The sequence below is a fragment of the Aythya ferina genome (genome assembly GCF_964211825.1).
Source record: "Aythya ferina genome assembly, chromosome: 11".
Lineage (NCBI taxonomy): Eukaryota > Metazoa > Chordata > Aves > Anseriformes > Anatidae > Aythya > Aythya ferina.
Genome location: NC_140307.1, coordinates 2,247,197 through 2,272,428, shown reverse-complemented (window position 1 = coordinate 2,272,428; position 25,232 = coordinate 2,247,197). Strand labels below are relative to the sequence as shown.

Sequence of the window (25,232 nt, the reverse complement as noted above, 5' to 3'; positions counted from 1 at the left end):
AACTTGCATTTCAGAGGAGCTCTTTGCATTATGTGAATTCAGTGCTAATGGAAATAACAGATCTCTCATTCTAATGTACTCACCTGTTCAGCATAACGCCAATTACTTCATAAAACCAGAGTGTGCAGAGATCCTGCTGTAGGATTGAAACTGTGTGGGCTTAAACTCAAAGGAAAAAAGCATAATAATGCTGCTTCTGCTCAGCGTGGGACCTGCTTTTCAACATCAAAGACAGTCTTTTCTTTTTTTGTCGTTTAATATGGGTAACATACTTGAAATAACTGTGGCTTATGTTCCCACATACACTTAGGGACTATTGCTAATAGCGCGCAAAAAAAGTCCATCTCTTGTAAACCTTCAGCATACTACTGGCTTTCCCTTTTTCTTCTAGTAGAAAGAGTGAGAGCAGAGTGCTGCCTGCCTTCAGTTTTCATCAGTTTTTTTTTTTTCTAAAACAAATTCAGCTTTGTGCTCTGTCACCATATGTCACAGACCAAGCTGTGTTGGTGATATTATTCTTCCAATAGTCTCTGAAGTACCTTTTCCTGCAATATCTTTCTCCCTTAGCATTCGTTTTCCAATGATAGCTAGAGAATTGTTACATGCCAAAGAACATCATGTTCTACTATACGAAGGTGTATATAATCAAAATTACTTAACTGAAATATATTTTCTAGATCTTAAATGTTTTGTGCAGCACTAGAAATTTTATGAAAATGTATGTATCCTCCTGTCTGGGCATCTTTATCAATTGCCTAGCAATCATGTAGTTTACCCAAATAGTTAAAACCTTGCTGAGGTGGGACACTGGATTATTTTCTTTGAGGAGTCTCAGTAAAAACAGATCAAAGGATGATGTAGATCAATATACTAAACGCTGAAGAAAATACCTTTAGCATCTAAGAGTACTGATAGAATAAGTACAAAAACTAGGCAAGAGGAGTTAGTTTAGGATTAATCTTACTTTAGTTCTCTAGGTAGGAAATAGGAGATGATTACACTGAGGAGAACTGAGACTCTCTGGAGCGATATGATTGGGGTATTCATGTATGGTTTCCATCATAACTCAACTGATGGCCAAAAAAGCATTGCTAAGTCTCTTTCCAATGTCTAAGTCACGTAAAAACAATGCACAATCTATTTTTAGCTGAATCTGTTGTCTTACCTGCATACACTTTCGTAACAGTTATATTAGCGTGCATATATAACCTCTCCTGAATTTGCTTTTGTTCATCCCACTCAAGTTTTGTTTTTTTCCTTAGAAAAACTTAAGCCTGTTACATTGGTGGTGGTCAGCTCATAAGTTGCAGGTGGTTTAACTAACGCAACAGGCATCTATCTTCCTGTCTTTATATATATATATATAATCTGTTCCAGTCATTATACCTCTAGGAAAAGTCTGTGCGCTGCATAAGACTTTGTCATTCAACTTCAGTGTTATGTTTCTTTATTTCAGTGGATTATAGATGTCAGCAGTTTATTTAGAAATTATTTGAATATGGATCTAAAACTGAAGTATGCGTGCCTTGCATAAATGCATTTCTGCTGTAGGGACCTATGAGAATGGTATCAGCTGAGAAGTGTCACAAACCACAGGATTATTGCTAGAGCACCAGAGGCCCACGTAGAATCCATAAAATCACCTTCCCTCTTTTTCTCAAAGCATAAGACCAAGCAGGCCTTCTCAGGGAAGCAAGGTGAATGTTTAGTTACCAATACTAGTTTTGTTTCCTTGTTCTTTAATTATTTCATCACTATTAATAAATGGAACATTGAGATACTATCTTAAAGGAATAAAGCAGCAACATGATGGCATGGTTTTTAAGTCCCAGGTTTATTTGTAATGGTTGTATACAAAGTTTCTGAAGATTCTGGAACTTTAGCTGAGATTTAAATAAAGGTACCTTGCTTGTTGGCACATGCCACACTAGTAAGTTGGGGCTTCATCTCTCACTTTATCCATACTATAGCAGAATGCAATTTCTAATTTTTCCTTTTTGTTACGGTATTTTACTGTGTCCCCTTTTTTTCTTTCTTTGTTTTCGTAGCCGGAAAGACTACAGGGAACTCATTATTCTGTGCAATCAGATATATGGAGTATGGGGTTGTCACTGGTAGAAATGGCCATTGGCAGATACCCGATTCCTCCTCCTGACTCCAAGGAGCTCGAGTTAATGTTTGGCTGCCCAGTGGAGGGAGATTCTCCAGTCGCTGAGACCTCACCCAGGCAAAGAACACCTGGTCGACCAGTGAGCTGTAAGTTCTGATGTGAGGCAAATATTTTTATATTTGCTATAAACCAATAAAAAAAAAAAAGTGTCAATGTAACCCCTACTAAGTAGCTTTTCATCTGTACCACTGAGGTACTTTTACAGCATCTTAAAGTCATTTGGAACTAAGTTGAGGTTTCCAATGGTAAGATATACAATTTGTTAGAATGGTTTTTTTAATTCCTTACCTAGTATTGATTTGCATAACATGACTTTAAAATTTCAAAAGAACAGGATTGCGTTGGGCACCTGGTTCAGTCTTACTATGAGTCTTCCTATTTGAGCTTGAAAATCAAGGACCAAATGTGCTTTTGCTAATAACCTGTTCATGAACACTGTTAAGACGTGTTCTGTTGATGTGGTTCATCTCTTTAAGATGCAGTATGATCCAAGTACAATAGGAAGACTCCCTACTGGGAAGTGAAGTTAATGATTTGGATGAACTCAAAAATAATAGTTTCTCCTTGCATGAAAGCATTACTTTGTTGCTGTTCCACTTCTCTGTAAGTTTACTGGGTGCCCGGCAAGTCCACCATAGAAGAATTAAATCTATGACTGTTAGCTTTTTAAAGCACCCCTGCCTCTGGTGGAGAGTAACACTGTATTTTTCTGCTTCCAAAATTTCTTCTTAGCCTATGGACCAGACAGCAGGCCGCCAATGGCAATCTTTGAACTCCTTGATTACATTGTCAATGAGGTAAGCAATTACTTGCACTTGTACCAATTTAATTGTAAACTTTTAAAGTGTTCCAGAATTTGAGTGGGTGTGGGGTTAGGATTATGGTATGTCAGGTCTTGTGATCTTTTATTACTGCAGTATGACAGACGTCCTTGTCTTCTGTGTCAGCTTGAATTTAAATTATTCTTGGGGATGGTTTAGCTTGTTCTTTTACACCCTTGTTAAGTAGCTTTATGGGTTTTCCAGCCTGGATCACACAACCTGTTAGATTTAATAGCACACAGTACTATCAAGCATATACAAAACTGTTATTTATAACACCTTGAAAGAAAATACGCTGATTCATAAGACTGTCTTTCAGATATCTAAGCTACAAGGCTAGTTAAGAGAGTAGTACGTCAGAATTGATGGTCTGTTTTCTGTATTTTTGCAAATGCCACGGAAATTCATTATTCACGAGTTCATTACCTGTGTCTGTCAAAAAAAAAAAAAAAAGCATGTGTTAGCTATCAGATATAACAGCTGGATAACAGTTATTCAAGGTGAATAAATTATAAAATGATGCATCTGCCACTTATCTAAAAAGCACAGTTAGTGTCTGCAAAGGCTAGCTCTTACTCGTTTCTGCTGCTGAACGATACTAATAACTGCTTCTGCTCCTTGGCTGCATGCACTGTTTTCTCACGGTACGAATTTATCTTGTACGTTACATAATGCTTAATGTGAAGGCATTAAGTCTTGGAATAGTGTTAGCTTCGGGTTACATAAGATACTATGGTGTCATGATCTTGTAGCTTCTCTGAGGAGGTCACTCTAAGCTGAGGTCGCTAAATCTGAGAATTCGACAAGATTATGTTCTGCTACCTCTGGCATAGTGCAAGGGATCTTCAGCATCAGCTGCTGTATCAAGGCCTTTACACCAGTAACCCACTGCAGGCTGCATCTCAAGTCTGCACTTACAAGGAATCAGAAGTGCAAGTGCTTGTAGGACCCATGGTTTAAGAATGAAAACTTCACACTGACCCTAGAGCAAATGCTTGGAAAACACGACAATAATATGCAGGTTTATATAGTACCTGAAAACTCATTTTGAGTTCTAAATCTGAACAAATTCATTCCCTGGGACTGAATATTCAGATCAAAAGGATTATGGAAATAATACCATGCAGGGTGTCTTCCATTCCCCAAACTAGGGATTAGTAGTAAGGAGAATAACACAACGCTAATCACTGTAGACTGCTCTGAGCCTCCTTTAATCACATCTCAGAGCTGTGTTAACCCCATTGAGGTATGTGTGTTTAAAAACAATAATAAAAACACAAACACAAACTAGTCTGATTTATTATGGAAACGTGTAAAATCCAGTAGCTATCAGTAAGTAATGACCAAAATTAACCAGTAATAAACTGAGCATCTTTACTTTTGTAAATCATATGGCAGCACATGCTCTGTTCGTATGCATGGAGACGGAGGTCGGCCTGAGACTTTCTTCAGAGCTCAGCTTTGAAAGAAGGCTTGGGAAGTGCTAGGGCTGCATTGTTTGTGTTTGTACCTTTACTCAGATATTAGACGTATAACTGGGAGATCTCTGGGTAGGTTGTACAGCCTCATGTATTTCTTCTGCTTTAAACAACTCTTCTCTTTTGTTTTAAGCCACCTCCAAAATTGCCCAACGGTGTTTTTGGTTCTGAATTTCAAGATTTTGTTAACAAATGGTAAGTATTTTCTCTTAATGTGCCTAAAGCTCACTTTACAGGGACCAGCTTGACAGCATATGCATCCAAAGAGAACCCCAGAGCTAAGAGATGTTCCCCTCTGTAAGATACGATCTCTGGTTCTGTGTGCAACTCTAATTTAGTACTTTCTCAGCATTGAAGACACCACAGTACTTTTGTGGACTGATCATACAACACGCTTCTGTAAGAGGATCTGGACTTTCATGGGTAACCTTCACAGCATTCTGTAGTGAGCATTCCATATGGTGCAGAAGTCTTCTAGGCTCCAGATGCTTTTTCTCTTCCCTAATGGTTTGTTGAACTAACATTTTTATCTTACCAGTCATTCTCCCATTTGTTTACTTTTCCAACATTGTTTCAGTGATACCTGCACTGAGCCAGTATATTCAGTGCTTAGGGAGGTAGTTCATTAATGTGGGAAAAATGAGTTGTGTTTTTTTCTAAAGCTACAGATCTGAATTACTTCTTTCTCAAAGAAAGAGCCATAATACAAAGTAACATATACTTGATACTGAGCTTGAAAAAGACTTGGGTAAGAGAGAATTGAGGGATAAAGCCACTGAGAATGTTGAGTTTAAATGGGAATTTGATCTCTCCAGCTTGGTCCCAGATGCTCACTCCTGCCCCCACTGAACAATATTGGGCAACTCAGGTTTTCATACCTAAAACTATACCTATGAAACCTACAGAAGAGAATTGCTTACAGACCAAGTTCTGTTTGAGTGGCACTACATTACTTCATGCTTTTATCTAGAGTGGTATCTTCTCAGGATGAAAGCAGTATACTAACAATCTAGCTTGATCTTTATTTTAAGAGTATAACTTGTGTAACGCTTTGTTTTCCTAGTTTAATTAAAAATCCTGCTGAGAGAGCTGATTTGAAGCAGCTGATGGTAAGTGAAAGTTCTTCACTTGAACTAGGAGCACTATTTCCATGCAGGTTGGGTTCCTCAGCTGACCTGAGACCAGGATGAGCATATGGCCTAGAATGTTGTTTGTGCCTCCTGATACAAATGGCTCAAACTGTCGGAAGGGGCCACTTTTCTCATCCAGAGATCAAGGGGCTTCAGGCTTTCACACACTCCTAGAACAGGAACTGTCCAAGAGCCCCATACTGGTGGATTTTTCAATCTGACATTTGATAATTAGAAGTATATGACTTCATACTGTTAAATTGATTAGCAGAAGAATTCTCTTTTACTTTGGTTTGTACTTTGGTTTATTAACCAATCATAAAGTATGCAAGATGACAAAAGAAACAAATTCCAGTTATCTTATGAACCAGTTAAATGAAATTTTATCAACATCTGAGAAACAAAATTTGCCTGTCTCTCATCAGCTTTTTCTTACAAAATCTGTAGAACTACTGGCCACAAACAAATCTTGCATTTTTTTTTATATGAAATGACTTTATGTAATGGCCTTAAGTTTAATGATAGGACTGAAGTTCTACTGCATAAAAATCAAGTTTTCTGTGCCTTGATACTGCTGTGTGGTAAGAGTGCAAAATGTAATCAAAGCCTGTTACAAAAAGCCCTTGTGTATGAAAGCACAGGCAGACATTTTCCAGAGTGTTATCAAGTGGCTGAGTCACATCCTTATCATATACTGTGGTGTAATTATTCTGCAATAGGCACTCTGTAGGCAGTATTTCTCTGGAATACTTTGCAATGTGAACATTTCATGTGCTGGTTATCTCATTAATCCTATAGAAAAGTTTTACTGGTCACTTCAAGATAGCTATAAGATCTGGCAAACCACACAAACACAGGAAGGAAACTAGACTTTTTATACCTCGTATTATTCAAAATTATTCTTTACCTGATCATGTTACCTTGAGCGTTTGAGTAATTTTGTTTTCCTCTGCTAAGATTCATGCTTTCATTAAGAGATCTGAAGCAGAGGAGGTGGATTTTGCAGGATGGCTTTGTTCAACCATAGGCCTTAACCAACCAAGTACACCCACGCATGCTGCTGGAGTCTGAATATGGAAGAGCAAATACTGTACTGTACGTCTGTTAACAGCGCTACTTTGGTCCTATTTCCTAAGCTTGTACCTGTTCAAACATGTATTTCACCTCTTAAGGAAGAATGTCTTTATAGCATGTGCCAAATGGTTTTAAATTTTGTCATAAACTAATTGGTATTGTATTGGATTACATTTGTTTGCTGACCAAAACGTAAGATGTTTAAGTTACAGTGCTTGCTGATTTTAAGTGATTATGGATATTCTTTCTTAATGAAATATCACTGGGGGCATTTACCCCTAGCTTGTTTGAACTTTATCAAGATTCTTTGTAAATCATTGGTACTTCAATCATGCTTACCTAATCTCCCACGCAAAAAGGGTTAGGGATGCTCCAAAACTGTATCTGTCGAGCATGCTTTTGCTGCTGCCAAACTGTATCTTGAAAGTTAGGCCTAATGGTTCCAATTTTGCTGTTGTTTAGAGATCTCTCTTTCCAGGTAAAGAAGGCAAGAGCTCTGTATCTCTTGGAATGTACAGGGCAATATTCTAATTGTAGACTTGTTCATATTTCTATATTTATTTTTAAAATGTATCATCATACTTGGATTTAGTGATGTATGTCTTTCTAATTGATTTTTAAAAGTTAGCTCTTGGAAGTGTCCTACAGAATCATGACAAAGATCCAGGCAGTTTGCTTTCTTTTAACCTAAAGATTCATGACAGCTGTGTTTGGTGTCTAAAGTGTATGAAGATCCTCTATTGTTTTATTCTTTCAGATGTTTAGCAATGAGTTCTCTTAATAAATATATTATCAAATAAGTTCTTGAAGTTTTTATTTGAACTCAAGAAGAAAAACTTAACCAAGACCTTAATCCTAAATTGTGACTGTGTTTTATGTTGTGCCTCTTTTTTTCACAACTGTGTAGTATCCTTGGTCTGAGAAGTATAAAGTTGTGTATATAAAATGAGAATTTCTAACATAGCTGTGAAATTAGAGGGCTAGAGCCAGCTGTCACTTGAGCCTGTTACTTTCCTGCATACTGGATTTGTGTGGCAATGCTATGCAAAGCTTAGCTGCATGAAAGGACATATCAGACAAGGAGAGGACATTCCAGACAAGGAGAATTCGGAAGTTCCTTTCCACATGGAATCCAAATCATTCTAGATATGAACTTCCATGAATAGTTAGTTGTCAATCTGTGAAGAGCTGGAGATCATTCAATGACAGTTCCAGGGCTTCCTTCGACTTGAATGTGAGTGGTGGTAGTATTGACAGGGCTGTGCGGTTTAGTTTAAGAATATATAAAAATTAAAAAAGATAGTACTTTTTTTTTATCATTTGTTAAAAGAAATATGCAGCCTGTGAATAGCAAGTATTTAGAGAAGAAAGCTGATTTTACTTGTTTGCTCCACGTACGACAATAATGTGAGTGCTGTAAGCACAGTCAGATGTACTAGGACAGGACAACAGCGGTAGTACTTTATTGCAACATGCAAACTAGTTTGTCTATTTTAATCCAACATCCAATCCAAAAGGCATACCCTTCCAGAACTGGCTTTGGAAAAGCAAAGCCTGGGGCAGGTGCACCTGTTTTAGGATGGAGGCAATGCAGTATAAAATAAATAGTATATTGGGCACTAGTATAAATAGTGCCCAATGCAGGTCGAACACGAATGCAAAGGAGGGAGAGGATGTCTACTGAGCCCCTTACAAAGCAGCTCTTTGCATGATACTTCCAAAGAATTGTCACTCCAAGCCACAACATCTGCTTAGGCTTTTTTTCTCCCTGTACACCTTGGGATGGCTTTGCCAAGTGTTTGCGCTGGTGTTCTAAGCTCTCATTAGGACATCCAGGCTTCTCGAACAATTAGTCCTGAGTACAGGATGAAGCTACATTTACATTCTAAGGATCAGTTCCTATAGCTACAAGTCAAATAAGAGCCAAATAATCGCTCTTCAAACAGTGGCAGAAAGTTATTGGCAGCTGAATCAAGTGTTCTGACCACACCCAGGATCCTGGACACTTTTCCAAGTACTTTCCCCACTCTTAAAAGCAAACTTCAGAGGATTATTTTTCTGAGCTACTAATACCAAATACCAGAGACAGCAGTAGCACCTTTAGCTACTAGCCATGCAATGAACAGGCCTGGATTGTTGTAACTGACTAGTTTCTCAGTAAGACAGTTTGACAAAGTATCTGAATTAGAATATTACTTTTATTTGTTTTTAATCAGTTTAACAGAGTTTGAGTTTGTGTGTGTCAAAACGAGTCTTCAAGAATTGATAAAATAACTGTACCACATGGTGTCTGCATTCCACAAGGAGAAAGAACATACTGTTACTGGTAGGAGCAGCACTAGCTTGTTACTGTACAAAAGAAATTGTGGAGGAGACTTCATATCCCTTTCCATAAGCTCCTCCTATTCTTCGAAGATAACTTGAAAACGGAAAGTGGCCTTACACTGATCTATGAAGTTACCATGAGGGAAAAAGAAAATAAAACTAATTTTAAAGTATCAGTTTTTTATTACAAGTAACGTGGACTAATTATTACCATACAGTTTGTGTCACAATAGAAGGCCAATTAGCTGCTACGCTGAAAGAGCAAGAAGTAGAAAATACTTCACTGTTTCAGTCAGACTGACAGTACTTAAGAACAGCACCAGTAGGGACAAAGAGAGGCTCCCTTGCTACTGCACTTAAAATGAGGTCAACAGTGCAATATCTGCTTCTCCCAGTGTAAGAACACCTACATCTATCAGTCACATTTATAGGAAGTGTACGTCTGGTGGTCTGTGTAACTGAGAACATAGCAGCTGAATGCCTGGAGACTATCCTGGACACATCTGTGCTCACTGCATATCTTAAAATTCCCAGTTAAAGCAGATGAAGTTATAATATAATCGTTGGTTTAGCAACCAGCATCCGTGGCCTGGTTTTATATTTCAGCAACTGGAAATAAGAACAGACAAATTATTGCTTTTACTGTGTTAAATTAGTCTGACTGGATTAATGACTTTTCCCATCCATGTATAAAGATGTAATAAGCTACACATTAGGTTTTAAACACAAAATGGATTATGCTACATATCCGTGCAGCAAATTTTCATTCTTTTAACATCTAATTCAAAATCTGCCAAGCTTCTGATATTCGTCTTCAAGGGTAAGCCTCCCCAGACTCCCCAAGTCTTGCATGTCATATGCATCATAACCATACATGAAAATCTGCTGGCAAATTTTATATGAACGAAGAAGAAATTCCTGAGTCTGTATTAAAAGCCATCTTTGATTTTTTTCTCTCAAGAATCTGATTCCTCCTCTTCCTCTTCTTCCTCTTCATGATCTTGAAGACTCAGCTGTAATTCAGTTTGATTGATAGCAGCCTCGTTGTCCATCTGCCCAAGAGTCTGTTACAATAAAAGAGTTTAATTTACCAGTTATGAAAACAAGGAGCAATACCGAATGCTTCTCACACCACTACTAAAAGAGAATGGTTACAGTGACTGGTAGAGATCTTGGTACTAGAACTGTTGGCTGCAAAAGCCCATCAAAGCAAAGCGCATGGGTTCTCCACAGAAGAATTTCAACCCATTAAACCCACACTTCAGGTAAAGGTTCAGATGATACCTGTACCCAGTACCTCCATCCCCTACGATCAGATGGCTAAAACAGTGTCACAGTTAATAGTAGCCACAATGCTCAATAAGCCTTGTGTACTTGCATACTGTGAAGTGAAGGTATGCCCAACCCTTCTGCCAACAACCTGCTGCTTTCAGGGGTGGGAAAACCCCTTTGGGTTTACCTTGAAAGGTAACAAACGGGGCGGATTTTACAGCTGGGCTGTTCCAACCAAAAGCAAGCATAAAGGAGCTCAACCTCCCGTGCACACAACCGAGCAGGGTGCCCGCTCAGGGGGCCCAGCTTGCTGCTCCCACCGCAGGGCCGAGCACTGCCCTCACCTCCTGGCTCTCCGCAGCGGCTGCCGCCGGGACGGCCGCGTCCTCCTCCCGGGACCTGATCATGGACTGCAGCGCCAGCTCCTCCACCTGCGGGCAGGGGACAGACAAACCCTTATTGCTGCGACTCTGCCACACCGCAACGAGGTCCGCCTGAGGCACTGGCAGCAGCCACAGCCGCGAAGCCGCGCTTCTGCCCTCACTGCACGAGGGACCGACGTGCCCTGAGGCAGCCCCCGGGCCACGAGCAACCCCCTCCCGTTCCGAGGAGGAGGAGGAGGAGGAGGAGGCCCCAGCACCGGGCCCGCTGCCACCCACCCGCCCAGCGCCGCGTTCCGGCCGCCCGTCTCCGCCTCGCTCCGCGCCGCCCGCCGCCCGCCGACCTTGAGGCGGGTGAGCTGGTCGTGCAGCGCCGCCTTCACCCTCAGCAGCGTCTCCTCCTCCTTGCGCAGCTCCTGCAGGCGGCTCAGCATCCTGCCCGCCCGCACCGCCCAGCACCGCCGCCCCGATCCCCTCCCAGCTCCTCCCGGCCCGGCCCCGGCAGCGCCCCCGTGAGCGCGGGCGGAGCCGCCTCAGCCGAGGCCTGGCGTGACGTCACGGGCCGCCGCCATTTGCAGCCAGGCTGCCCCCGCCCGGCCGCGGCCCCAAGCGCAGGCAGAGCCGCCGCAGCCGCCCTCGTTAATTAAACGTGTTAATTAAACGTGCGTTTTTAACTCGTCACGCACAGGAAGGGGAAAAAATAATGTAATTCGGTGCAGCTGTGTTGCCTGAAATGGGCTCGTTACAGCAGTTTTACTGAGGGATAAGGGGAGCCCCCCCCCAGCTCCAGCCCCCTTCTGCTGACAGGAATTTGCCTCAGCTCTCCCCCCGCCCCTGCTGGCTGCTCGTTTCTCTTCCAAAAGCTGCTCCAAGTGGGCTAAGTAAGCGTTTCCTATCCCTGAATTAAGATACTTAAAAAGAATGCAAATCCTTGCTTTTAAGTAACACTCCCCTCAAACCCATCAAGCACACATTTTAAGACGTAAAAACAACAGCCTAAGACATTTAAGTTAAGCCTTTGTTGCAGAAGACTCTTTCCCAGGCTACTGCCTTCAACTTGGACAATAAGACAATTCTTTCACACATCCCCTCCTCATGTGCTTCTAAAGCCACATTAACCTGGTATTTTTATCTTCCTGACTGTTGAACTGCATTCTGCCCCCACCAAAATAAACTGTCAGAAAAACATGGAAACATTTCACTGTTCCAATAGAATTTATTAGATGGAAATCCACAGTACAGCTCTCTGAACTTAGGTGGATGAGAACTGCACGGGGTTTACGCTTCAGCCTGGGCCTTTGCTGCCTCCTTTGCCGGAGCTTTTCCTGCAGCCTTGCCTTTGGTCTGGGCCTTAACTGAGACCTGGGCCTTAGCTGTGACCTTGGCCTTGGCTTTCTTCTCCTGCTTGAGTTTGTGCTACAGAAAAAGAAAAGCAAATACATTAGCAAATACAAAAGGGGTTGTAATGCTCCAAGACTGTATTACTAGCTTCTATTTGTACTTACATTTTGAGCATGGCGCAGGATGGTGTTGCGTCGCATGGTTTTGGCGTATGGGTTCAGCTTGATCATCACTCTCAGATTCTTCAGTGGGTTCTTCTTCAGGACTCTGCGGTGAATCTTTTTCCTGAAAGGGACAGACATGCATCATGACCACATTTCAGTTCAAGTTCCATAAAACTCTCCCTCAAGTCTGATTTGTGAGAAATGTAATTCCCAATATTTACACCAACTAAGGAAACCTCAGCATTCTCTCACATCTCAAGGGACACAGATTTCTGATCTCAATACAAAGTCTTACACTTGGCAATTACTAAAAAGAGACTACACTTGGAAGTCATTAGTTAAAAATTATTACTTTGGAGGACGCAGTGCCTTCTGGATTTCCTGGCTTCTCAGGATTCTTCCAAGGTCCGTATTGGTCATCTTATGCATTGGCAGGCTGTGAAGCAAACGTTCAGAGTTTAGGTTGGTATGAAAAAAACATAACTAATTCAATTAAAAGAGAGATTTAGTAAAATTACTGATTTGTGTTTGTTTTCCATATCTAACCTGAAGAATCTGTGACACCAACAGGTTATTCTGCTACGTTTTTTTTTCTTACCTCATGTAGCTGTGTCAGAGATCAGCTGTACTTACTTATAGTCGCTCTTCAGAGTAGCAGGTTTGCGCCAGGTGCCGTACAAATCGTCCAACTTGCGGAAGGCACTTTCAGTCCAAATGCAGAAACGCCCAACGTGGCCACCAGGAGCAAGTCTCAGCAGATTCAGCTTGTTCACATCCAGAAGAGTAATTCCTATAGAAAAACAGACACACCTTTCTGATTTGTAATGAAAATTAAAGAACACAGAACTAAGAAAGAAACAGAAACTGATAATGGACTTACTAAACTTCTACATTACTAAGTTATATATGCATATACATGAAAAACTATTAAATTAAAAAAAACAAAACAAAACAAAACAAAACCACAGCCTTTTCCAGGAACAAACTTAAGAACTTCAGTTTTACTGTTCCAAGTAAAGTTTATGGATGGTGACAGCCATAAAATTTGTTTTGAACATTTGTTAGCATCACCAAATCAAATTCCCAGAAATGAAGTTAACTGCTCTAAGTCAGAACTTCCACAAAATCATGTGTTTCAGAAACACGGACCAATGAAGTGGAATCTCATCATTTAAGGCAGTCTCCCAAGAAGAGCAAGCATGTTTCAAGTTAAAGTTACCTGGGATATTCCGGAAAGCTTTAATGATCCCATTGTCCTCGTTGTAAATGATGCAGGGTCCGCGACGCTGGATGCGACGGCGATTCCTCATTTTACCCTTTCCAGCCCGCATACGCTGAGAGGCATAAACCTAGACAAAAAAATCAAATTTGTGAATATTCAAAAACATCCACATTACAATAGTAAGACACAAATCTATTTTAGTCAGAACTTCACAATCATCACTGATTATCTGAAACACGGACCAGTGAGAAGTTCATCATTCCCAAGAATCAAAAAAGACCGAGCTATCAATGTTACGCAGCACTGAAATGAAATGAGCTCAGAGTAACGCAGCACAGGAAGAAGCTGCCATTAAAAAAAAAAAAAAAAAAAAGTTTAAGCAGTCAGTTTTGTTTCCAATGGATTTTTTGTGGCATCAAACCAAAACAGAACTTTGGGTAGCAGATTATAGGAACGTGTTCTTAAGAACATACCTGTAGCAACTCACCTTTTTGATGTCATTCCAAGCTTTAAGCTTCTTCAGAAGAAGAACAGCTTCCTTTGTCTTCTTGTAACTCTCAACTTTGTCCTCAACGACCAGAGGAAGTTCTGGTATCTCCTCAATGCAGTGGCCTAACGAGGATTGTACAAGGATTATTCAGAAGTGACACAACATGAAATTCAGTCTCTACTATGCAGGCAGAGTAACAACAGTAGAGAGGTTTCAGTGAAGTCTTACAGGCCTGCCTCAAACAATACCCAAGTAAATTTTAAGCATAATCTCTGGCTTCTATCAACAGAAATCAAACTGAGCTGCCATGTGATTCAAAATTCAGTCTCATTTTCCGTAACTGTGAGGACAAGATTCATGCCAGTAATGCACACTGGAGCACCTCAGTTAACCACCTAACTTCCAACATTGCGAAGCTGTGTGTGACCTCCCCTAGTTGTACATAACAAAATCTGCCTCCTCAGCTCAGCTCTCTAAAGGAGCTTTTATTTACCCACAAGAACCATTTCAAGTCATCACACAGTTACTGATAATGCTCAGGCAATGCCCAACCGCAGGAAAACGTTTCCAGAAGCAGAGTTCTCACCTTTAGACATGACCAGTGCTGGAAGAGCAGACGCTGCCAGCGCGGAGCAGATGGCGTAACGCTTCTGAGTTATGTTCACTCTGCGGTGCCAGCGTCGCCAAGTCTTGGTTGGGGCAAACATGCGGCCTCCACGACACATCTATGCATCTACAGTTAAGAACAAGCTTTTTCAAGTTACTTTTTCCAGCGTGTCTCTCTTTAATACTTGCTCAGCATTAACTGTTCGTCAACCATCTGTACCAGTACACTGACAGCAGGCAACTGCCACTGAGCACAGAGTAAGACGCAAATTACGACATCATGGCAAGACAGTATGCATCACAAGATTCGTCCACCAATTTTGTAGGGGGAAAAAAAAAAGAATAAATGCTTCTGTTCATTCAAGTAAGTCTGAATTTGCACACAGGTGCTTCTAGTCACATCCAAATTTTCTCAGACTCAGGTCCAGATCGCTGTGGGCAGCCATTACCCCAAGACATGGAAAAATTCCATTTCACCTTTAGTTACTTTACAATTACTTCTCCTGGATGAGTTTAGATTTACACTCGACGCAAGCAGCAGCTGTGAAAGGATACGTTCCCAAAAGCACCTTGGCCAGAGCGGTGAGTTCCGCCACCTCGTACTCGAGGAATACGAGCGACGGCTCTCCCAGTGCCCCATGACTCGGCACTGGTCTGATGACCTGCAGCAGAAAGATTTTAATTCAGAGAGTGACAACACTGCCGTTTCACCTAAGTCACTGGTACACTGAGTTCGATACCAATAATCAGAACTTCCACTGTTATCATATGGTTCAGAAACACGGACCACTGAAGTGGAATCTCATCATTTCAGCAAAACAAACCCTGATCGGGTAGAATCACTCTTATCACATTAAGGATTTGCTTTTCCTAATAGTTAACATTTCATGTAATTTAAAGTCGGATCGTTAAGAATCAGAGTATTTTCCTTGTTTTCTCTTCAAAATCTTACTGATTGTTGCTTCTCTTATTTCAATTCTAGATTTGTTTCAATTTTAACCCACCTATATTAAAAATCAACAGCCACAAGTTATTCCACCCGTTCTGCAGACAAACCATACCTGCAAGTTCACTGACAGCATAGGGCTGCCTGTTGTTCTTGCGCAAATTGGTGTGAACGAAGTTCACGACATCAGGGCGAATGGGAGCCCTGAACACGGCAGGCAGGGTGACATTTTTCCCTGATGCTTCTCCCTTCTCGGAGTAGACAGATATTAACGGTCGAGCGCAAGCCTGAAAAAGAAAAAAGGAAAAACTCTTGAGCACAAGTCAAGTCCATCACTAGCATTTGGAACAATCAAGTATTGCTCAGAATGAAAGGTGTCTTCAGTTCGACAGTGCCAGCATGCTGACAGCAGGCAACTGTCACTGAACACTGGATAAGACGCAAATTACATCATCACAGCAATAGTTTTCACTTAAAATACTGCTCCCCAACATTTCCCAATTTCTAAACACCGTATCTGAGGTTTCAATTCAGGAGATGTCAACATCATTTGAGTAAGGTTAATCTAGAACCCAATCTCTAGGCCTTCTAAACAACTTTCCATCTGCTATTAAAAAAAAGATAAGAAACCCACCTCTGTTTATCAGTTTCTCAAAGATTTGAGATTCAGATTATGTACAGCAGCTGAAACGCTGTGACCAACTTCTGTAATACAATATAGAGACTCACAAGGTCTACAAGCAAGTTCACTTAAAATCAGTGATTTCTTTTTTAATGATCCCCGAACAGTCCCGTGCCTCAAAATTTGAGGGATGAAAAACTGAGTGGCCAGCAGCACCAGCTTCCTTCCAAAAGGTCTTGGAGATGAGCAATGATACCTTGCAGGTCTGAACAGCAATCTTTACCAAAGAATCTCTGAGCATTAAAACGTGTTTGTCACAAACAGCTCATGGCAGCGGCACAGGCAAGGTACCTTCCTTCCCTTCCTCATATATAATTTATTTCACAGATGCTAAAAACACCCCAAAACTCCAAGCCAGCTGCACGGGGGGCACCGCGCTGCATTCCTAATGGTGGTTACCGGCAAGGCCCCGACTCTTGGAGCTGGCACAGGGGCCGCACACCACAAACTTCATTAGGGTGAAGGAAAAGGGAAATGGTTCAGGACCTGAATCGCATCAGCAATATGTGCATATATAAATGTGTGTGTGCATATAAATATATATATATATATATCTGTATAGGCAGCTCCCAGGCCCCGCTCCGAGCGCTGACGCCTCCAAAATGGCGGCCGCCCCCCCCCCTCCCTCCACGCCTGCAGCCCTCGCGCTGCCCGCAGCTCGGCTCTGCCTTCAGCCCCCGTCCCACCAGCCTCGGCCCGGTCCCGCCGCCCGCCCCAGGCCGCCTCCATCCCCGCCGCCGGCCCGGTCCCGCCGCTTCCCCCCTCACCATGAGGGCAGCGGCGGAGCCCCTCGTGCTGCCGCCTGTCGCCGCCGCGGCACAACCGGAAAAGGAAGGACGCGGCGCCGCTGCCTCGCTACCAGCCGTGTCCTTCCTCGCCCTGCCACCGCCCCCGGCGGCACCGCCCCGACCCCGGCTGCAGCCTCGGCCCCGGTCCCGGCTCCGGTCCCCTCCCTGCACCCCTCCACCCGCCGCACGGAGCCCTCCGAGCCCCCCCGGCCACCTCCGTCGCCGCCCGTCACCTCCCAAACCGAGGGACTCTTTTGTGGCGGAGGGATTCCCGTGACGTCCTGTCTGTGCCGCCTCACAAAACTTAAATTTTTAAATATTTTTTAATTATTTTTATTATTTTCCACAGAAAGGCGCAGGGAGAGGATAAAACCGAATAAAATCCTTTCCTAGATGGGGAAAAAATATTTTTTTTTGGCTGTGGGGAGGGGAAGGGGAGCGGCGTGGGGCGGGGTGGGCGGGAGAGGGGCGGCTGAGGCGGGGACGATGGCGGCGGGAAGCGCGAGGCGGGCGGCGGGCACCGAGCTGTACCGGGAGCTCCTCCGGTGCGGGACGGGGCCGGCCGAGGGGGACGGGGAGAAATCCCGACGGGTCCGGGCCCGAGGGGGGCTCCTGGAGGGTCTCCGGTGGTTTTGTGTACGGAGGGGGGTTTTCTGTGAGGGAGATGCCAAGTAGGTGATGCTTCGTTTTGTTTCAGGTTATATGAAGAAGGAAAGAAAAACATCCCCGAACAGCCGCGTCTCTTTGAGGTAAATATGTCGAAGTAAAGCCTCGAAACCACGTCTGTGTGTTGGCAAAGCGGCTGCTGGTCCCGGTTGAAGCAGGTGTGCGGGCACCGTGCAGAAATGGAAATTAGAACCATAGAATTCACCTCAGGGATGGCTTTACGCTGGCCCCAGTTCTTCACACCTACTAACGGTTAACTTGTTCAAAAGAATTGGTAGGAACAAGTGAGTGCGAGGGCACTGCGGAGCAGGGCTAACTCCAGAAATTAATCTCAAGCTTATAGAAGTTTGGTAGCAGTTTGAAAATAAAATCAAGTGATCATTTAAAGATACAGTAGTATGAAAAACCGAGTAGATAGGATGGATCAAGCAATGCTTTCCTGTATTCTTAGTGAAACAATGCTCAAATAAATGTATTCTTTCATTCTCAAGAACAGAAATGGGTTATTTGATGTCTACAAACAATGTTTAGTGCTCTCAAGAGAAATTCAGAGATCAGTTGACTTTAATTTTTACTTTAAATGAGTATATCTTAAAGATATTTACTGACTACAGTTGCTATTTGACAACAGCGATCCCTCATTATCTGAGGGACAATATCTTCACTTCATACCTGAACTTCTATTCACCTGGGTAAACTTAATTTTCTCAAAGAACTAAACTGTTAAAGATGAAGGTTTCTATGTTGGTTATTTGAAAGTTGTTGCATTTTCACAGTTGCTTTAATATTCTGTTCCTTCTTTGTGGAACTGAACACCAAGAACTGCCCATGCAGTAACTGTTCTCCTGAAATAAGAAAACCTTAAATTCATGAATGGAGTTGGAAAAAGACTTAATTAATTATTTAATTTTACAATTTGAAGTATTATAAAGGTGCTGAAATACATCAATTACATGTAATATATTATTTTTATTTTCTTTTTCCTTCAGAACGATGTAGAGATCTGTTTGATTGGTCATGGTTGCAAAAGTCCCATTGAAAGATTTTGGAATGGAAACAGTATGGTGTATATTTTGCAAAAAGCAGTAAGTGTGTATGACATTTGTTAAACTTTTAAATGTAATATCAAGTTTTTAATTTATTCCCATCAAATATTTCCATATACCTTGTATTTTTAGACTCATCTGTGCCTTTCTCTTAAAGGACCACAATGAAGGAGGTGACTCAATGGAAGAATCAAAATCAGATGATGCTCTTTATGCCTCTGAGCTTTTACCAAAGGAAAGTGCTGGACCAGTCGCTCTTTCTGTTAGAAGGGCAAAGTAAGTGCTCAAAGGTCTGCCTCCATCCACTTATTTCAATGTAACTTCTTTTTTTATTTTTTCCTACCTTTTGTATCTCTTGCTAATATTCAGCACATGAGTTATTTTTGATCCCTCAAAATTAAATTACACATCAGAGAAATGATGAGCTGAGCATTTTTCAACCTGCAAAATGACCTCCCCTGGTAGAAGTATTCCTAACAAAGTGTAACTAAAGTCCAAGTATTGGAAAAGCACTTGTGGCCTGTCCCATTCTGTTAATGGGACTGCCTGAGCATAGATGCACAAAGAAAGTTTAGTAAGACTTAAATTCTTGTTTTTTTTAGGAGTTCTGTTTAAAAAATCTCATTGGGATTTAATCTTTTGACTGTTATTAAAATACAAGGTGTGGTATCAAAGCATGGTGACTAGTTTGCTTAACTAACTTACCCTTTTAAAACACTTGAAATGTAAAATTCAATTACACTTTTAGAATTGTTAGTGTAAATTAAAGTATTGTATTAAATATATTATCAGTTATGTCGTACTTTTTTTCATGACTTCATTGCTCTACCTGTAAAAAGAAGATCATAATGCTGCATTCTTTATGTAAAATGATTTAATGTCTGCTGATGAAGCAGGGCAGGGCAGATAAGAGTTAAGTGTTACTGATGTATTATTCAAAGTTTTATGTAAGAGAAGGGTTTAGTTATACTTGCTGGCATCTGATTCTTTCCTGTTCATATCTCTAGGCAGTTGATTTCCTTATATACGATGGCACAAAATCCAAACATGACCCATTTGAAGACAAGTGAGCGGGTTGTGCTTCCTCCCCTCTGGATAAGGTGTGATGGCTCTGATCCGGAGTGTACTCGTTGGCTTGGAGCTGAGCCTCTCAAAGCTGGAAACAAAATCACAGGGATCAATATTTATGTGGTTACATGTAACGGTAAGATTATGATGTTCCGCATAAAATTGAGTGAGGAAGGCTTAAGAATATGGGAATACAAATATAGGGATTCTGCCTTTCTGTGATGTTGGCTTGGCACTGCTCCTTTGCTGTTTGTGGGTATGTGTGGTTTTTATTTTTGGTGAAAGAAAAGAGAAAGATGTCTGTCTGCCGTGCAGTTTGGGAAATAACTTTTAAATATACTTACTGCAGCAGTATCTGTGCAGGCCTACCTTCAGTCAGGTGCAATCATCTAGTACTGACTCTTACTAAACATTTAAATATTAAAGTCAGCTTTTATTGTCAGTGGAGTAGATGCAAGAGAAATGACAGCTTTGTGAAGGACAACATGAATCTAAATAGAATATTTGAGCATTAATTCTGCATGGCAGATATGACTTGCATCATGTTGCAACTGGTTCTTTGTTTTTGATTCTTGTATTTTTCCTTTTCCAGGTCCTACAGCTGATAAAACCTGTTTTGCAAACCTAGAGGAACTTAAAATGGCACATAAAGTCAAACATCATTCATCTATTGTAGGTTTCTATGATCTGTCATGCCTCCAGTTTAAAAACTCTGTATTTGCATTTATCATACTGGTTTTGGGAAGCTTTGTAGATGTTATTTAGAAACTCAGCATAACCCTATAGTATCATAATCTATTTTTAAGTGATGTTTGGGCTCCTCATATTACATAGTATATCTCACATTAGCCATTTTTTTTGTGTGTGAAATACTTCCAAAATATTTTGTGTGGGTACCAAATAATGTTGCGCTTCTTAATAATTTTTAAAATCTATTTATTCTAGGTGACAACAAAAGGATTTGCTCAGTATGAACTTATTAGAGCTGCTGCAATAGAGGACACAATTGTAGAATCTGAAAGCAATATATCTATTGACATTATATGGAATACTGTAGATAAGATTCTGCAGCCACCCCCACTTACTGCAGCTGCCACACTGGTACGTCAAGGAGCTCAAACTCTTTCCACTGCTTATATCGTGAATAGTGTAAAGAATAGAAAATTTGTTTGACTCTTGCCATTTGTGTTTATATAAGAGATAATCTTTATATAAGCAGTACAATGTGTTTGTAGGCTGAACTATTAATTATGCTAATCTGCATTTCCCTAATGAAAATTTTAGGACACCTGATTTCTAAAGCTTGAGTCTGACATAAGTTTCTGGAACTTTCAGAATATTTCACTGGAGTCTGGGGATCCCAGGAGTCCTGTATATCCGCTGTATAGAGAACTGCAGTTTCTCCTTGTAAGTATAAATGAGAAATTCCAATTTCAGATGTATGTGGAGTGGTGACTTTGTGTGTTAATAATTTACTCTTTAAAACTCCATCAGGTGTTTCAAAGATATCTTTAAGTATTTAGTTCAGAATAAATTTTGAATTCAGTTTCAGGAATCTGGAATACACAGAGCACAAATTGTGAATTGCAAAGCGAGGAAATCTGGGAATTTTCAAAATTCATAGTTAGCTGTTCAGAGATGTATGATTCTGGGAGAAGTTAACTACATTTTGAAGAAAGACCTATGCAGAACCTTAAACAAGAACTGTTTTGTGTTTTGTTTTTGATGCTTCTTTTAGACTTTGGCTGAAGGTTTGAAGACAGGTGTGACTGAATGGCCTGAGTCCTTAGAGTCCAAATCAGCTTTTGAACTGGTCCAAGGATTTCTGACTGGTAATTTCTGTTTGTTGTGTGGGAAGAGAAGAAGGCCAGATTTCACAGAAGCAAAGGAAATTCCACATATTTAATTTTTAAAGTATTAGAATTAGTGATTGTAATTTCTATTCTGAAATAGCCTGCACAGAGCAGTTAAATAGGTTAATCAGTACATCTCTGAAATTTTCTTTGTCCCAATACCTTGTAAAAAATAAATATATTTTTTTTCTTTATAAAATGAGAACTATGTTTAAAAAACAATTGGACCAGTTTTGGGTGCATCTTTCAAGTTACTTAACATGCATATGAGCATTAAAAGTGTAGAATGTCCCAGTGAGTGGTGGTGGAGAACAGTACTTTGATATCTTGAAATAAAGCACCCAAAATTACTGATTTCTTCTGAGAAATGCTATGAAATTCTGCAATCAGAAGTTTAAGATATTAGAAAATGAATCTAAAAAGAAAATCAGATGTAGGAACACACCAAAAGGTTTTCAAATGTGACAGTATATTTTTCAGAAAGTTTTGTATAGAAAGAACTTAGAGAAACAGACAAAAACCATCTCTGACAAATAAATTTGGAAGAAAGCCAGAGACGATTATTAGACCACTGGTTAACCCTTATTCCTTCATCACTGGAATTTAAGGAGTTAATGCTTAGCTACAAGAATGTAGTAAAGATATACAGGAAAAACGTGTATCTTATAATAAACATATCAAGAAATTATTTTCAGTAGAAAAAAACTAAAAATGGATACATTTTGTCTATTAGCCACCCATTAAAGTGCTTGTTAATTACGGAGTACCAGGGGATTTATGCAGTTGGTTCGACTATATTTTTTTCATAGTGGTGACTTTTATTTTCTCCTCTACTAGATTTAAAGAAGAAACTGGATATATATTGTACATCAGGAAATGAGAATGGAACAGAGGTACGTGCAATTTCCTACCAGTTTGTGTCACCTTGTTCCATTGTTAAGTAGTTATTCTGAGTTTTCATTGTGTCTTTTATATTATTTAGGCATATATGTAGATACATAGACATAAAGAAATAACGAAAGATCTCTTGCTTTTTTTTTTTTTTTTCTGTTTAAGAATAATGGACAAAAAATTTAAAGATAAAGTTAAAAGTTCTGTAGCTCTAATAAGTTCACTATAATTTTTACCTTCAAAAAAACCTTTTTTTTTTTTTTAATATTAAATGTTCTACCAGTGTCTGTTAAACATATTTTTGATATAACTTAGCATTCAGCAGCAGTCTCTGAGGTACTAGAGCTGTACCTTCATGCTTCTTTCCCTTCCCTTTTAACCACTATATATATATATATGTATATATATACATAAGTGGTTATATATACTGTTATTTAATCATCTGTGAGTTTAGTATCCTATCACAAAATATGGTCTATGCTACTTTGCTGGTCTGTGTTCTGGCTGTTTACTGATGCTATGTGCAGCATGCCACTGTAAATTGAAAAAGATCATCTTGAGCTAAGCAGGCGTTTTTTACAAGGCAGTCTTTACTTGGCTATGATCAAAAAATCTTTTCAACAGTAGGCTTCACTTCCTGGACTAGACCTAGCAATTATCCAGGGTGGTAAACCAGAAAAGAATTAATTTTACTTTTCAATAAAAATACACTTCCAAATTATTGTGCAGTGCTAGCTTCTATGGAGTACGTTCCCTGGATGAAAGAGGGGAAAAATCAGTTGCGTGCCCAAATTTAATCTCTGGAGGGGGTTTGAATTTATAAGGCCTTTGAATCTTAGGCATACTTTTTTACTTAAACTCTTTCAGAATATCAAATCTGACACTGCTGCTGTAGATAGTTCTATGAAATCAATCTTCAGTGAACGAGGAGGCCTGGATTTTGCTGAACAATTATGGTGCAAAATGAGAAGTAAGTAGATTTTTTTTCTTTCTTAACCCCATCCATTGCCCTTTAATTCTTCTCTTCTGTGTACCTACTGTACTGTATTGCTTTCTTGATGAAATGAATGTAAATGTCTCTGAGTTTTAAGGGCTGATCAGCTCTTCAGAAAATTTTTACCAACAGGCTTTTTCTAAAAGAGCTAAATTTAGGTATGTAAGATAGTGTACTTTCTTACAACATATGAAGATAAACCAACATCTAGCAGGAGATACTGTATTTATTTATTTTTTGATTGTAAAAGGTACTAAATAAGCAATAGCACCCATCAGCTCTAGAAGTGTCCACTTACATAAAATACTTACAAAATTGTTCTTCTAGATCTGAAGGACTAACTTTTAAAGTTGATGAAGCTGCATACAAGCTTTATTATCCTTGTAATAGCACTCACAGTGCTTCAGTAAAATACATTTTATTACAATATTTTCAGATTACTAATTAGCTTGTTACACCGTCCAAGAGATTAGACCAACTCCTTACTGTTTGTGGGGTTGGTGTACATAACTTTTAAAAATTCCTTTCATTCCTAGTATTGCAGCCACTGTCGTTCCTTAGAGTAACCCTATTCAATGTCATGGTATGACAAACTTAACAAAAAGCAATGCAATCTGTCATTTCAGTCGTCATTTTTTAAATGAGCAGTTTAGTTTTTGCAAGTATGCGTTGGCCTGTTACTGATCTAACAGCTGAAGGGAAAGCCAGCATTGATAAATAAAATATTGCATCATTTTTCTTAAGGTGTCAGTTCCTATCAGGAGTTGGTAGAGTGTTTCACATTGATCATAAAATCCCTGCAACATGGTGAAGTACAGCCATGGGTATGTATCTGTATTTCACAGTGAATTTTACCCATTTGAGTTGCTTGAAGAACATGATTCTTCTCATTTAGCTGACCCCTATTTCCATGTTACTTTGCTTTTAAGTACTTTCGCATGTTACAGTTTGTTTCCTTGGTGTTGTATTTCTAGTATTATGAGGTTTTGTACACAGCTACAACATAATAAAACTCTTATAATTTTTAGATTCACCAAGGGAGTAGCAGTTTGCTAAGTAAATTGATTAAGCAGTCTTACCATGGCAAGATGAAGGCCGTTTCCCTCAGTGGCATCACTCCAGTTCAAATGCTTCTGGAGATCGGTTTGGATAAGATGAAGAAGGATTACATCAGCTTTTTCATAGGTAAGCCTATTATCTGCTAACATGATTAGAAATTCAAGGGAAAAGGTTACTCCATGCAGGATATGGAGATTACCAGGGAGCATGTATGAAGAAAGGCTGAGAGAGCCAGGGATGCTCAGCCTGAGGAAGAGAAGGCTCCTGGGTCTCCTCATGACAGCTTTTCAATACTTAAAAAACTACTTTCACTACTTTTAAAACTAAAAATGGGGACATTTAGACTAGTGGTTAGGAGGAAATTCTTCACTCAGGGGGTGGTGAGGCACTGGAACAGGTTGTCCAGGGAAGCTGTGGATGCCCCATCCTGGAGGTGTTCAAGGCCAGGCTGGATGAGGCCCTGGGCAACCTGATCTAGTAGGTGGCATCCCTGCCTACAGCAGGGGGTTGGAACGTGATGACCTTTAAAGTCCCTTCCAACCTGAGCCATTCTGTGAAATAATGAAGTCTGTGGTAACCTTGATCTCACTTCTGCCTGCCATCTGCTGAATGTCCACTTCCAGTATCCTTACTATTTGTACTTCCCAGTTGTATACATTTTTCCAAACTTAAAAAATGAGTATGTTTCAAAATAACTACACTTAGCAAAGCTGTGTATTTCTTTTTCTAATTGAAACAATCTCGAGGTTTTACTTTGAGTAAAATG

At 40.3% G+C, this 25,232-nt stretch overlaps 4 protein-coding genes across 8 annotated transcripts in view; 2 read left to right on the top strand and 2 right to left on the bottom strand.

The window, feature by feature from the left end:
- The window catches only part of MAP2K1 (mitogen-activated protein kinase kinase 1), a 36,610-nt gene extending 29,137 nt beyond the window's left edge, over window positions 1–7,473 (top strand). Inside the window, exons 7-11 of the mRNA XM_084532736.1 lie at window positions 2,049–2,256; window positions 2,903–2,967; window positions 4,603–4,664; window positions 5,533–5,578; window positions 6,557–7,473. Of these exons, the coding sequence (XP_084388862.1) occupies window positions 2,049–2,256; window positions 2,903–2,967; window positions 4,603–4,664; window positions 5,533–5,578; window positions 6,557–6,670 (495 nt within the window). The 3' untranslated portion in view covers window positions 6,671–7,473. The remainder of the gene's footprint in view (window positions 1–2,048; window positions 2,257–2,902; window positions 2,968–4,602; window positions 4,665–5,532; window positions 5,579–6,556) is intronic.
- Window positions 7,474–8,853: 1,380 nt separating this feature from the next.
- SNAPC5 (small nuclear RNA activating complex polypeptide 5) lies at window positions 8,854–11,147 on the bottom strand. Its single transcript, XM_084532738.1, has 3 exons — window positions 10,995–11,147; window positions 10,615–10,701; window positions 8,854–10,062 (listed from the first exon to the last, which is right to left on the bottom strand). The coding sequence occupies exons 1-3, from the start codon at window positions 11,082–11,084 to the stop codon at window positions 9,955–9,957; spliced, it is 285 nt and encodes a 94-aa protein (XP_084388864.1). The 5' UTR covers window positions 11,085–11,147; the 3' UTR covers window positions 8,854–9,954.
- Window positions 11,148–11,846: 699 nt separating this feature from the next.
- Window positions 11,847–16,988, bottom strand: RPL4 (ribosomal protein L4). Its single transcript, XM_084532737.1, has 10 exons — window positions 16,869–16,988; window positions 15,535–15,706; window positions 15,029–15,135; window positions 14,454–14,592; window positions 13,865–13,989; window positions 13,375–13,504; window positions 12,789–12,945; window positions 12,508–12,591; window positions 12,156–12,276; window positions 11,847–12,066 (listed from the first exon to the last, which is right to left on the bottom strand). The coding sequence occupies exons 1-10, from the start codon at window positions 16,869–16,871 to the stop codon at window positions 11,929–11,931; spliced, it is 1,176 nt and encodes a 391-aa protein (XP_084388863.1). The 5' UTR covers window positions 16,872–16,988; the 3' UTR covers window positions 11,847–11,928.
- A 115-nt stretch (window positions 16,989–17,103) lies between these two features.
- ZWILCH (zwilch kinetochore protein) overlaps window positions 17,104–25,232 on the top strand; it is a 176,141-nt gene continuing 168,012 nt past the window's right edge. For 3 of the 5 annotated variants that reach the window (XR_014696975.1, XR_014696976.1, XM_084532733.1), the window contains exons 1-13: window positions 17,345–17,434; window positions 17,587–17,638; window positions 18,545–18,640; window positions 18,759–18,877; window positions 19,609–19,805; window positions 20,262–20,341; window positions 20,615–20,770; window positions 21,005–21,076; window positions 21,408–21,501; window positions 22,360–22,415; window positions 23,281–23,383; window positions 24,152–24,231; window positions 24,436–24,592. Coding sequence is in view for 3 of the 5 variants with exons in the window: in XM_084532733.1 (XP_084388859.1) it covers window positions 17,376–17,434; window positions 17,587–17,638; window positions 18,545–18,640; window positions 18,759–18,877; window positions 19,609–19,805; window positions 20,262–20,341; window positions 20,615–20,770; window positions 21,005–21,076; window positions 21,408–21,501; window positions 22,360–22,415; window positions 23,281–23,383; window positions 24,152–24,231; window positions 24,436–24,592 (1,321 nt within the window). In the remaining 2 variants the exon portion in view is untranslated. Of the gene's footprint in view, window positions 17,173–17,343; window positions 17,435–17,586; window positions 17,639–18,544; window positions 18,641–18,758; window positions 18,878–19,608; window positions 19,806–20,261; window positions 20,342–20,614; window positions 20,771–21,004; window positions 21,077–21,407; window positions 21,502–22,359; window positions 22,416–23,280; window positions 23,388–24,151; window positions 24,232–24,435; window positions 24,593–25,232 lie in introns of those variants that run through there. The other 2 variants (XM_084532735.1, XM_084532734.1) reach the window with 2 other exon arrangements.

Bases quoted from the DNA above. Each gene is read 5' to 3' on its own strand.
- RPL4 (XM_084532737.1), bottom strand. The intron at 12,946-13,374 runs GTAACTTTAACT...GTTTTTCTATAG, and splicing joins AGCTTTCCGGAATATCCCAG to GAATTACTCTTCTGGATGTG. The intron at 12,277-12,507 runs GTAATAATTTTT...TGTCCCTTTCAG, and splicing joins AAGGCACTGCGTCCTCCAAA to GAAAAAGATTCACCGCAGAG.
- SNAPC5 (XM_084532738.1), bottom strand. From the start codon at position 11,084: ATGCTGAGCCGCCTGCAGGAGCTGCGCAAGGAGGAGGAGACGCTGCTG. The intron at 10,702-10,994 runs GTCGGCGGGCGG...CCCTGCCCGCAG, and splicing joins ACCAGCTCACCCGCCTCAAG to GTGGAGGAGCTGGCGCTGCA. The intron at 10,063-10,614 runs GTGAGGGCAGTG...TTATTGTAACAG, and splicing joins CCGCTGCGGAGAGCCAGGAG to ACTCTTGGGCAGATGGACAA.